Consider the following 13,125-nt stretch of genomic DNA (forward strand, 5'->3'; position numbering starts at 1 on the left):
GACTGCAGGCAAGAGTAAACTCCTGGCTATATCTGCCCTGAGGATGCAAAGTGTTACATCCTTCCTTCTTATGCAGGATAATCTGATACTGACCTTTAAGAACTGGTATAGAAATAGACTCTTAAAAACAACTGCAGGCAAGAGAGAAGCCAGAGAAACCTCAGCTGAGGCCAGGCTAGATTTACACAATAGAAGCTAGTTTCTGACACCAGTGAGGTTTAATCACTGAACAGAAACTTCCTCTCTTAGTTACACAGACCCTGGGATATTTAAAGGGCACCAGTTAGTCCCAGTGGGTAAGAAGGGGACACACTGGCACTGTACAAAGTTTGTGCAAGCGGTCTTTACACGTACTTAGGTTTGAACTTTTTATCCCATTCTTAAACCTGTAATTCCAGTCAATATTCTTCCTCACCAGTTCTTTATCACTTTCTAATGAATCCAGTAGCTGTGCATCATAATGACTGTACTGATTACTTTTGTATCTACTAGTAAACACTTCTCCTAAGAGTGGAGATGATTAATAATGTATAAAAATAGTGAGGCACCAACTATAACTTGCTTTGAAGTGAACATGAAGGTCACTCTTGATACCTTCACCCCACTTCCTTCTCACTTCTGGGAGTTAGAGGGAAGCGATGCACAAAAACACAAAGCTAAAATTAAATGCAAGTAAACAAAAGCTACAGATGTTCACCTGGCCTAACACAATATGGCACAGAGCTTTTTGGTGGAAAAATCATCTGAAAGATGGTTATCTTAATTTAAAGAAATAAAAACACCCCCGACTTTGAAAACTTGTATTTGTTTGATCTGCATCTGTCAGTGATTTGACCATGTGAACTATATGCTCTAACAGTAAATGGAAAACTATTTGGAAAGAAAACACTAACACCATAACAGTGTTAATACATTTCTCCAACGAGAAAGAAAGACATAATTTAGTTTTTCCTGCAACACAAACTGCTTGGATAAACAAAGTTAATGCCAGAAATGAGATGGTGATAAGTGAAGTATTCTGCTAATTTTTACTACTGGTGTTTCAGAAGATTGCCTTTCATATTAAACTAGCACTAGTAAGAAGACCTAGGAGAATGTCTCCATGGTGAAGGGTTTGTTTCATATCACACAGGGCATAATCTTCCTGCTCTATTTTGTGTTGTTCTATCAACAGACGTCAGCCAAAATCTACACCCATACAGAGGGACTGGTCAGTCTGTTCCTCTGCAGGAAGGCTGAACAGAGCCAACTGCTAAAACCTGACATAAACCAGCATCTGTACCAAGGAGGGATTAGTGACCACTGGAAAAGAAATCAAAGTGACTCTTGTTCTTTCTCAGCCTTTTTTGTTAAAGATGTTTGCCTTAAAGAGCAGAAAAACTCACTGGCTACCAGCCAGGGTCTGAGCTCAGCTTGGCTCCTCAAGATGATGTCTGAGGCTTGGGTATAAAATTGTAGTTATTGCAGGAAGTTAGTCTCAGCCTCCCAGAAGTCTTCTCCAGCTGCACTTGTCAGCCTATGAAATGACCTCCCACTATGTAATGGGCAGAGAGATTTCTGCAGGCAAACAGCAAATAACACACTTCTAATTGGGCAAGGCTCCAAAGCCAGGTCTCAGCCCAGGGAAGCTGCCCTGAGCAGGGTCCCCAAGCAGTCCAACAGCCTGGACAGCCTTGAGCAGGGCACCAGTGACAGTGAAGAACCTCTGCACCCTGCTCTGCCCACAGGGTCTGCCTGCAGATAAACCAGGACAGAACCTGTTGTCTGTGCATTGTGCTGCCATCTGGATACAGGCTGAATTCTTTCCCACACTCCAAATGTTGTTTAATTCATACTGGCCACTGCCATCCCCTGTCTCATGCCAGGACATTCAGTGGGAGGCTATCTGGCATGGGCTGAAGCAGTGCCAGGAAGGGTATTAACAGATAAGCAGTTCACAGGATTGTGTACCACTGCTCGGGCTCGCAGCCAGCTCCTGCTTAGTTTACCAGATAAAACAGCGAGGTCTCTTCCAAAGTTACAGGGTTCTCCTGCCTTCCTGGGAGGGCCTGTCACCCTCAGGCTGATGCTGTGGGTAGAATGCAAGTACCAAAGGCTTCTCAGACATGCCAGGTCTTCAGGAAAACTTTCTCACCTGTCTGGCTTACTGTTGTCCTTTTGGCCTGGGATTTACAGCTTGATTGCTCTGTTACCAGCAAAATAAGGTGACTTATTCTTCCCACCATGACGTTTTAGTCTTTGCTGCAGAGGAGATGAAAGGCTAAAAGATTTATTTCTTCAAAGGGGAAGTGTGATTTTTTTTTGTTGGGTTGTTTTTTTTTTTTTTTTTTTTTTTTGAGGCAGTGCACCCATTGCCTTGTACAGGTCATTCACAAAATATCACATTAAATAGAACTCAGTCCCATCCCAGACCCTTAGCAAGGCAGACAGGAATGGCCAATAATTGCTGTGGGGCAGAAATTACTTCCTATTCCTACTTATGAACTTAATCTACCATCATAAATTCCTTGTCCATATCCACATATTAGGAAAAGCAGAGGCTCTTTGCACACTGACTGCTGGCAGTGTCAAAATTTCAGGTTGGGGAGCAGCTTGGTCATGATCTTGCACAAGCAGGTGAGCTTGGGCTTCCATCCAGTGCTTCAAGAAGTTCGTATTTCCACTTGATTTTAAGAACAGAAGCCTGAGCAAATGGACTTGTTCAACTAAGTTATTTATTATTTGTCCAAGGGGTCTAGTCAGCTTGATGGAAGTGGGATTATTTATGGTCTTTACTATGATCACAGTGTGATTAGAAATTTTCCCTTTCAAAGTTTTTACTTTTTTTTTTTTCCTTCCTTCCTGCTGGAAGTGACAGCCACTGTGCTAATGAAGGGTCTGTATGTAAACCAGCAGCCCAGGTGTTTCCTGGAGGGAACACTAAAGATTAAAGAAAAAATTCACCCAACCAGGCTCTTGGCTCACATCCTTGCTGCTGCCTGCTCATCCCAAAGCATCTCTTGGCAGAGACCTGGACGTGTGCTTGCCTCAGTCTGCAGTGTGATCCAGAAAGCCCTGGAACAGCTTGGTGCACGGGGTCCCATGGCATGTTAGTTCATGTCTGTTGTCTATCCATCTTTTTCTCAGTTAGCTTTGTTTTTCCTTTGGTTTCTGGCAAAAAGGGGAAGGGAGAGCCCTTTGTCAGACAGTTGCTAGAAAGAACTTCATAAAAATGTTTTGCTTTTTAAGTTTTTTTTTCTCGTTTTCATACCTAGAATGTTATCTACCACTTCTTCTGGCCTGTCTGAAGGCTAATAAATATTATTGTATGTCTGATTTGGAACTTTCTATGTAGAATCAAAATAAGGCTTTGATAAACCAAACCCTTCCTTGTTCACACAAGTATTCCTTAGGGCAAAGTATACCTTTTATTGTGATAAATATTTTTCAAATGGCTGGTGTGATACTGCAAAACTTTAAACAATGCCTGCTTGCACTATATATCACATAAGCACATTACTGATGCCTCAAATAATAATTGTTAAATATCTTCATTACACTTTCAAATTCATTTTGTATTTACAAGAATATACTAGCTCTTGAATGGTATTTAACTCTGTAAAACAGTGATTAAAATATGTAACAGGCTTCAAAGATTAACATCACAAAACTACAGGCAGTTCACATAGCATGATAAATAATCTGCAGAAAAAATTACTTGCTAAGCATTGCAAATCAAATAATATTACAGCTCTAGAAAAATTATTCATGTCTGCAGAGGTTGATTTACACCAGTAAATAATGTTTTTTACTGAGTATATATTGATTGTCTGGGGTAGAGCTCAGATAATTTTAAATGCTTTAACATTTTTGAGCTAAGAGTTCCAGGGTCAGTCTTGGCTCTGTTGAAGATGTACTGAAGTCATGATCAGGCTCCCACTGCACTTATGGATACAAGCCTGGTGATAAGGTTGTCTTCATTTTGTTATCCTTGCCACTATACAGAGTTGTAGGCTTCACACTGTCCAATTCTTAAAAAACGCCCCAGAAAACAAAACCCCTCTCACCAGAGGAGAGCTCTGCTTGGAGTACAAGCTGCTCTCTTTCCTAGGCCCAATGTCTTCTGACTTCTGTGGAAGGAAACCCAGAGAAGGGACCAGCAACAGTTTGTTGTCCACAGTATGTCAAACTTCATGAGGATAATCTGTATTGTTTCAAAGACCATACAGGCAGTTTAGCCTCTGGTTATCACATGTTTCTAGCGTAACATAATGGTTCCATTAAAACAAACATGAAAATCCATGTTGTGACTCAGTGGCTTGTACAAAGGCTTAAATCAGTATCACATAAAAGCTGTATGGCCAAATTCCTGCCTGTTTCAGCCAGGGAACCTGGGACAAGGCACACCAAATGAAGGTCTGACACCTTTTTTCTCCTATCTGCAGAATTTCCAAACCCACTGCAAAATCATTTCTGTTGGTGATGACCCGAATTTTGTGAACTGTTACTCTGAAAGATGACATGGAGGATGATTCTTTCATGAGGCAGGATGACTATGAAAGAGCTGAGGAAAAGGAGACCATTACTCCATTGAAAAGGGCTTTTTGAAAACCCAACCTCTCAATAGGTGGACATTAAAAAATGAGAACAAAGTTCTATTTTAAGATTACCTGTTCAGTTCTCAAAAGCTCTTCTGTAGGACAAGAAAAAGAATGTGACTAGTCACCTCTACAGTAAAACCAGAAATTTCACTAGCTAGTAAGCATGTAACTTTTCTTCTTTTGCACCCCAATATGTAATTTTTTCAGAATCACAAGGACTTGTTTAATGTTCTTAATAGGAGTCTGTCTCATGAGTAACCTTTTTTGAAAACCAAAGCTTTTTGACCCTATAGGCAACTCAAGTGCAAAGCAGTAATAGATGGGTGTGGGAGATGTGTGGGAGCCAAGGCTGTAGAGCTGAATGTTCTTAGAGGTGTGGTGCTTTTTGCTGTTTGTTTGCTTTAAAGTACAGCTAACATCTTGCACTGCTCACACATAAGGAGCTTTTTGTTTGCACCAAAGGAATATGGAGATGCTATTGTGACAACAAGTTCGGAATAAATACAGAGAAAACCTTTCTGCCTCCTTTGAGACTCAAGTTTCAAGTGGGCTATTAAAGGAAATGAGGCTGCTGGGATCTTGGAGCAAGATTCCAGCTGGTTTTTGGAAGCCACGTGTGTATGGCAGATGGTGGGGGTGCACTAGGTGTGCTCCTGCACACCCGTGAGAGTCCCAGGCATGGCAGGGGTGCTGCTCCACTGGGACAGAGCAAAAGGCTGGGGAGACTATTGCCCGAGTAGTGCAAACCCTGAAATGGGCTGTGCTTTAAACATCTGGCTTGCATCAGCATCGTGGAGCCCTGGAGGAGAATCAAACTGCATCACACTGGGCTGGAACAATCGGACAGCCCAAGCAGTGGGCAGTGGCCACAGGGAGTTTGAACCGTGCCAGCTGAAGCCCTGAGAAGTGTGAGGACTGGTAATGAGGCGAGCAAGCGCAACATTCGGGCTGCTGTCACTTTCAGTGCAAAATTCTAGCTGTTCTAAAATCAGCGGCCAACAAAATCAAACCGTTTCCAGGACTTCATCCCAAATTCTCCAAGACACTGTGCCTGCCTTGCGAGCTGTGAGCATGGCCCTGGTCACTGGGATGTGTGGGCTGTGAACAAGGTGGTGACTGAATCCCACACTGCAGCCCCTCAGCTGCTGTGCCTGCAGCAGTGACTGACAGCCTGACTACTGAACACCCACGTACAGAGAGAGGCTGCACTGTACATATGGCAGAGTACAGAAAAAAAGACCAAAGGAAATCTAGCAAAAAAATCTATTTTTCAGATGAGGATGGGGGATACAAACAACAAGTAATTCTTTAGTGCAGAAAAAAAAGATTGCAGCTGGTCAAGAAAAAATGTCCACATTTTCTCTCTATTCCAGTTTTATTCTACTGCATAGGCATTTGCCATGTATGACCAAAATACCAGATTTTTCTTCTCTTAAATTGTACAAAGAAGGAATAAAAAAGAGGAGGGGAGACTGATGAACATCAACTCTTGGCAGCTAGCAAGTGATGACATGAAAAGCACTTATGGCAATCACTAAGCATGGTTATTTTTAATTTATTTAAAAGAAAATCCTATTCAGAACAGGAGTAAGTTGTTGGCAGGAGCTCTGTTATATTAATTTGTCTATAAATGTTATGTTTGTAACTTGCTCTTCATGCATGGCTTGGAAGATTTGTTTGGATGAAAAATTATAGCTGTTGGTGGTCTTTGCAAGTAAGCTCAGCCTAACAGAGCTCTGAGAATATAAGGAGCTCTGTGACCTGTTGCTGGTCTTCTTTAATTCTCTAGATCTCAAGTAAGAAAATACAAAGCAAGATATCAAGAGTAGACACTCCTAGCCTTTAAAACTGATTTAGATGTAAGATTATGCTATAAAATGTTCTGCTGGGAGACTAGACAAGATAAAACACATATTTATCTTATGACTTCCTACGGTTGTTTATCACTGCTGTATTAATAGGACAGGTGAACTATTCCACAAAACATATGTTGCTTTTCTGCCTTTGTAGTTAGAACATTGTTTGATGTTCAAATCTTTCTTTCTGGGGATGCAGGAGGCTGTGAGCTGGGATGAAGCACATGTCCAAACTGGACTGGTCACGGTGAAAAGATTTTTCTCAAAGATCTAATAACATAACATGGCAACTTTCTATTTGGATTTAGTACGATCACTAGGACTACTTCAGGCTTCATTCCAATTGCACTTACTTACATCTGATGCCAGTTAAATGGCTTCAGAGAAAGATGTCTATGACTTCCACCATGGGAAGCTGGAGGTCAAACAGGTCCCTTCTGCACCTGGTGTCAGTGACAGCCCAGCATCTGTTGTGTGCCAGCCGTGTGTGACACCCCTGCAGCCCTCTCCTCTGTGTCTGTGTGTGTGTGTGACACCCCTGCAGCCCTCTCCTCTGTGTTTGTGTGACACCCCTGCAGCCCGCTCCTCTGTGTCTGTGTGTGTGTGTGACACCCCTGCAGCCCTCTCCTCTGTGTTTGTGTGTGTGTGACACCCCTGCAGCCCTCTCCTCTGTGTCTGTGTGTGTGTGTGACACCCCTGCAGGCCTCTCCTCTGTGTTTGTGTGTGTGTGACACCCCTGCAGGCCTCTCCTCTGTGTCTGTGTGTGTGTGTGACACCCCTGCAGCCCCCTCCTCTGTGTCTGTGTGTGTGACACCCCTGCAGCCCCCTCCTCTGTTTGTGTCTGTGTGTGTGTGACACCCCTGCAGCCCACTCCTCTGTGTGTGTGTGTGTGTGTGTGACACCCCTGCAGCCCTCTCCTCTGTGTTTGTGTGTGTGACACCCCTACAGCCCTCTCCTCTGTGTTTGTGTGTGTGACACCCCTACAGCCCCCTCCTCTGTTTGTGTGTCTGTGTGTGTGACACCCCCGCAGCCCTCTCCTCTGTGTCTGTGTGTGTGTGTGACACCCCTGCAGCCCTCTCCTCTGTGTTTGTGTGTGTGTGACACCCCTGCAGCCCTCTCCTCTGTGTTTGTGTGTGTGTGACACCCCTGCAGCCCGCTCCTCTGTGTTTGTGTGTGTGTGTGACACCCCTGCAGCCCTCTCCTCTGTGTCTGTGTGTGTGTGTGACACCCCTGCTGCCCCCTCCTCTGTGTGTGTGTGTGACACCCCTACAGCCCGCTCCTCTGTTTGTGTGTGTGTGTGTGACACCCCTGCAGCCCTCTCCTCTGTGTGTGTGTGTGACACCCCTGCTGCCCCCTCCTCTGTGTGTGTGTGTGACACCCCTACAGCCCGCTCCTCTGTTTGTGTGTGTGTGTGTGACACCCCTGCAGCCCTCTCCTCTGTGTTTGTGTGTGTGTGACACCCCTGCAGCCCTCTCCTCTGTGTCTGTGTGTGTGTGTGACACCCCTGCAGCCCGCTCCTCTGTGTCTGTGTGTGTGTGTGACACCCCTGCAGCCCGCTCCTCTGTGTTTGTGTGTGTGACACCCCTGCAGCCCGCTCCTCTGTGTCTGTGTGTGTGACACCCCTGCAGCCCAGCCCTGTCTCTGTGTGTGTGTGTGATACCCCTACAGCCCGCTCCTCTGTGTTTGTGTGTGTGTGTGACACCCCTGCAGCCCAGCCCTGTCTGCGTGTGTGTGTGTGTGTGTGACACCACCGCTGACCCAAGGGTCGGACAGCCGGAGGTGTAGCCGTGAGGTGACAGCGCATCTCTGGCCCACGTGCTGTGCTGGTAGAGCAAACCTACCGCTGTGTGTTTCACACAAGTTTGTCGTCCCCGTTTTTACCATGTGTGCAGGAGGCTCTTTGACTACGGCACATCAACCATCATTTGTTTCGCATAAGACACAAGAACGTGAAGGTTCGGAAAGGGCAGGAGAGATTCTTTTTTTTTTTTTTTTTTTCCCCCTTTTGCTTCTGTCTCATCTAAGAACTATGTGGGTTGCAGCAACCAGACAGCATGGTTCTTGGTGACAAGTTAAGACTTGAAAACAAAAGCCCAGCGTGCCCGCCCCGGAGGGAGGTCTGTCCTTCTGTACGTGCGCCAGGCGCGGTGGTCCTGGAGCGACAGCGGAATAGCCATGACCGAACCCCCGAAAACTTTGCAGCCTCTGGATATAAAGCAGCAGCTTGCGCCAGCACCGCGACTGAAGCAGCTGTCACGTCCCAGCCCTTGAGGGCAGCTCTCCCGCACCCCGGGCAGCGGCGGAGCGGGGCCGCACCCCCGGCCCGCGGGTTCCGTCCCCGAGAGCCGCCGGAGGAGCGGCCGGGCCGGTGCCCGCCGTGTGCGGGGCCGCGGGAGCGGGGCTGGCGCTGCCCTGCGCCTCGCAGCGCTGCCCGCAGCTGCCTCGCAGCCACGGGGACCCGACCCCGACCCCGCACCCGGCGCCCGCCGCGCAGCCCCCGCTGACCTGCGGGCGAGACCAGCTCGCCTTCGCTGAGCTCCGCGGAGTCCGAGTCCATGCTGCAGGCACCGGCGGGGCCGGGGGGCAGCTCGGGCCGCCGCTGGCAGGAGGAGTGCCCGGAGCGGCGGAGCGCAGCCCGCTGCCTTCTCCTGCGCTCGCAGCCGGGCGCTGGGTCCGCGCCACCACATGCGGCCACCTCGCCGAGTGCCATTGGCTGCGGGCGGAGCGGGGCCGGGCGGGCGCGCCGAGGGCGGAGGCAGCGGGGGCGCGGCGGGGAGCGGCTCCTGCCCCGCGCTCTTACGCGAGTTGCGCTGCCCGGCCCCCGCCGCCCCGCACGGCTCGGGGCCGCTGCCGGGGAGCGGCTGCTGAGCGCAGAAATAGCGAAATGACAGTCCTGCACGCTGCCATCGCATCTCCCGTCTGGCTTTTCCATCACTCTTCTCGTGGGCATCTCCCTCGAGCTTCAGTTGCCTTGTCTCTTGTCACGGGCTCTGTCCCCTTAATGATAAGTGTCCTCAAAAGTTAGAACAGAGGAGGCCGGTGGGGAAGTGCCAGTTCATGTTGGGCATTAGTGCCCAGAAGAATAATGAAGGTCTGGATACTGTTGCTTCCTGTTCGTATGTTCTTCTGAGGGAGACAGTGCAATATCTGGTAAATGGCCATGTCATTAGATTGTTTTGAACTGAAAAATTTATAAGTTGGGTTCTGCAGGCTTTGCTTCTGTCCTACAAGCTACTGCAGTCATGAGCCATCCCTTAATTCAGATGGCTGAGCTCACTTGTTCAGCTCTGAGGTTAGACAGGTCTTTCCCTTTGCTTTTGATCCTTTCTAATTTTTCTTGCTGTTATAGACCAAAGCTGACTTGAACTCTAGCACAAAAATCTCAGAAGGGTGTAACAAAAAGTGCTTTTCTAACTGGGAACCAAATGCCATCTTAAAACAGGCCTTGGAGCTCTACCTGATCCATGGATATGTCATATCCTGAAAGCCAGCCAGGGCCTTCAAGACTTACTTGCAGCATACTGCTGTCTCCAGCCAGAGGTTTATGCCTCTGGACCACAGATAGCTTTATTCTGGAACTCTCTCCCCCAAAACCATACACCCTTGTTGCTGGAAAAACCAAAGTCTGGATGCTGCTTTCAGACTGCATATAGCAAATTATCTATTGCATCAGATTAAGCCTGACACTCTTGACAAGTGTGAACAATTTTTCTTAACATAGAGCATGAGATTAAAAAAAAAAAAAAAAAGTCTTTTATTAAACTCAAAAGGCCCTGTCAAATTCTTTCCAGTGATGGCTTAGCCTATGCAATGCTACAATACTAAAAATGAAGCCAGTTTGGCTTATGTTCTAAGGTTGCTTCCCTGCCTTCAAACCAGGTTGAGCCTGAAGAGAGAAAGACCTCAAGTTTTCTGACCTTGGAATGCACCATTACTATGGTCAATTTAGGCACAAAAACCTTCAGCCTCTGAAGTTAGAAGTTAGTTGTTAAGTAACTTGGAACATTGCTGACATAACCTGAGCCTGTACTGTTAAGACACTTACGGGTTTTATTCCATGAAAACAAATTCTGACTTTTGTTTGTAGATGTTTTCGTTAAATTTAAAATTACGTTCAAATATTGCTGATTATAATCTCATTCATAAATTAGTATCATGTAAGGAAAAACCTCTAAACTGAAGCGATTCTAGGATTCTGCTGTGAAAAGCCACTGCAACATTTGACTACAGAATGTGTGGAAAATCTACAGTCATGATGTAAAAAACGTAGCAACAGACAAGTCCCGATATTAAGTTACAGAAATAGTCCCAGATATAACACCAAGCACAGAATTCGAGAACTGGAAGGATTTTAGGCTCTTGTTGTTGTTGTTTTTGCTTTTGGCAAGCACAAATGCAACCTAAACCACCTCCTTAATATGAGCACAGTTTAGTAGGAACGCAAGTTTGTATTTGAGTGCAATTAATTAATTTTATGGTCTGTCTTTAATTGCTTGAAACTAATGATAATTTCTAACCTGGACAGATTCTGACTTTTTAAAGGCACTGGCTGTAATCAGATAAGCAAAGGGACGCAGTGGTTTTTTGAAAGGACATGCCCAGTAGAACCCTTCCAGCTCCCTCGGTGGCAGAGGGGGTTGCCTCTACAGTGAATTTTGGGTCATGGACTGAGCTGACACAATGCAGCTGTGGATGCCTTTCCAAGGTGTGGTCAGGGCACTGGCATTACCCTATTTTCTGTGTGGGATTTTTTTCTTTTCTGTGTGTATAGCCTTTGCTATAATTGGAGTTAAACATTAAACTCTTGAATAGTCCTACTTTGCTACTGATCGTAGTGCAGTTAGTAGCAGGAAAAGTTATTGTTCATAATCCTCTGAAAGATGAAAGTCCTAGCATGGAATGGTTAAAAAGAAAATCCAAGCCCCACTTATTTTACTTCTTGTCAGTTTTTTTATCCTTGTATAACCACGCTAATAAATACAATGATTGAAATGGTATAACCTAATCAATGTTGTATTGTGTTATGCTTGTGATACATACACTGGGGATTCTCATTACTCTGCTGTAATTACTTGCTGCTTGACAGTAAATGCTGCCTCAAGATTACTTTCCCTTTTTATTGCTGCTAACCGTAAAGCAGTTATAAAAGTTTTCAGCTGTAACAGAATGGGCATACTGTTTCATTTCAAAGCATATGGTTAGAATTCAGGCTTTTTTTCCTCTCAATGTTCTCTGCCCAGCGCAGTCCCGCACTTGGTTTAACATGTGACCTGGAAAATTCCATATGCTTGGAGCTCTGAACTTCATAGTTTCCACTCGTTACAGTGCAGAGAAAAGCACAAAAAGTTTATTAACAGCAATATATGCACTTATCTAGATGCCTGTCAAATGAAACTCTACATGGAGAAAGCTGGCATTTCATGATTTATTTCTTGCATTTGGTACAAATAATGCAATTACATATTCATTGTTTTAAGCTAAATCTCTGTGACTGTAGCTCTGCAACCATTTCTTTTATTCCTTCCTAAAGATTGGCATGTTTAGAATCTGGAATGTTTTTTCTCAAGGCTCAGTTAATACATTTGTCTGTAAATCTCTACCAATATGAGGTAGCAGGGGAGCTGGTAACGTTGGAACTGCCCCAGGTATTCCCAGTTATATGATGCCACATCACTGTGTGGTTCCTCCATTCACATTTCGGCTGCATCTGGTCTTGATCTGCATTCCATATGGAACGTGACTGAAATCCTCCTCTGCCCACTCATTGTGTGTGTGCTGGAGGTCTGCCTATGCCAGCTTTTAGGACTCATGCTTTTGCACTGTTCTATTGGCAAACCACGCTTGCATGTCCACGCAAATACAATTTCATTGCATTCTAAATGCTTAAGTAGCCCAGCTACCATTCTATCTATGTCTTACATTTGTCCTTACAGGCCTGATGTAAAATCAAGACAGTAGTATTCTTGTTCAGACGGAGGGAACAGAGAAGCCATGAGTTAAAGTCAAATGTGGAGCACAGACTTTCACCTGAATCCCATGAGCTGTACCTGAACTGTTCAGTTTTCCATTTCTGCTGAATAAAAGGCTGGGGAGCTGCCTCTGGTTTGCTCTCAAACTTCCCTCCTTCAAACTGAGCCTTCAAACCTATAATAGGAAAGAGTCTCTCTCTTCTTTCCATTGTTACATCTGATAGAACCCCCACTGCCATCTTTGTGCTTGACTTGTCTCTTTTAGACTGTGCAGGCAGGTGGGTAGGATTTTATCTTCCTCTCAGTTCTAAGTGTAAAAATGTGAGGCTCTAAATGTAAAAATGTGAGGGTTTTTTTCCTCACAAATTATTTCTTAACATCATTTAAATTAGTCTACCCTAGGATGTACTGTTTCTAAACTTGTTGCTTGATATTTTGTTTCACTATTTATTTCATTATATCTTTCATACTTGTTAAGGAAACTTCCAAGGCTGACCATTTATGAGACTCCCTGGCAGTCACACTCTTCCCTAACAATACCCAAGCACCATTGCTACTGAATGTATTAAACAGAGAAGCATTTCCCACAGGCTGACACACTCATGAAATGTACTGCAGTAATTGGTGTCAGTAGATTCTCTGGCAACAATTTTGTCATGCTGGCAACTTTGGCTTCCAGACACCAGCAAGAATCTCTCAGCATGCATTGCATGTATACAT

General features: G+C 45.3%; 1 protein-coding gene across 1 annotated transcript in view; it reads right to left on the bottom strand.

The window, feature by feature from the left end:
* The window catches only part of TNFAIP8L3 (TNF alpha induced protein 8 like 3), a 46,005-nt gene extending 36,642 nt beyond the window's left edge, over nucleotides 1-9,363 (bottom strand). Inside the window, 2 exon segments of the mRNA XM_032122393.1 lie at nucleotides 8,942-9,020; nucleotides 9,022-9,363. Of these exon segments, the coding sequence (XP_031978284.1) occupies nucleotides 8,942-9,020; nucleotides 9,022-9,348 (406 nt within the window). The 5' untranslated portion in view covers nucleotides 9,349-9,363.
* Between the last annotated feature and the right edge of the window lie 3,762 nt (nucleotides 9,364-13,125).

The sequence above is a fragment of the Corvus moneduloides genome, chromosome 13 (assembly GCF_009650955.1).
Source record: "Corvus moneduloides isolate bCorMon1 chromosome 13, bCorMon1.pri, whole genome shotgun sequence".
Lineage (NCBI taxonomy): Eukaryota > Metazoa > Chordata > Aves > Passeriformes > Corvidae > Corvus > Corvus moneduloides.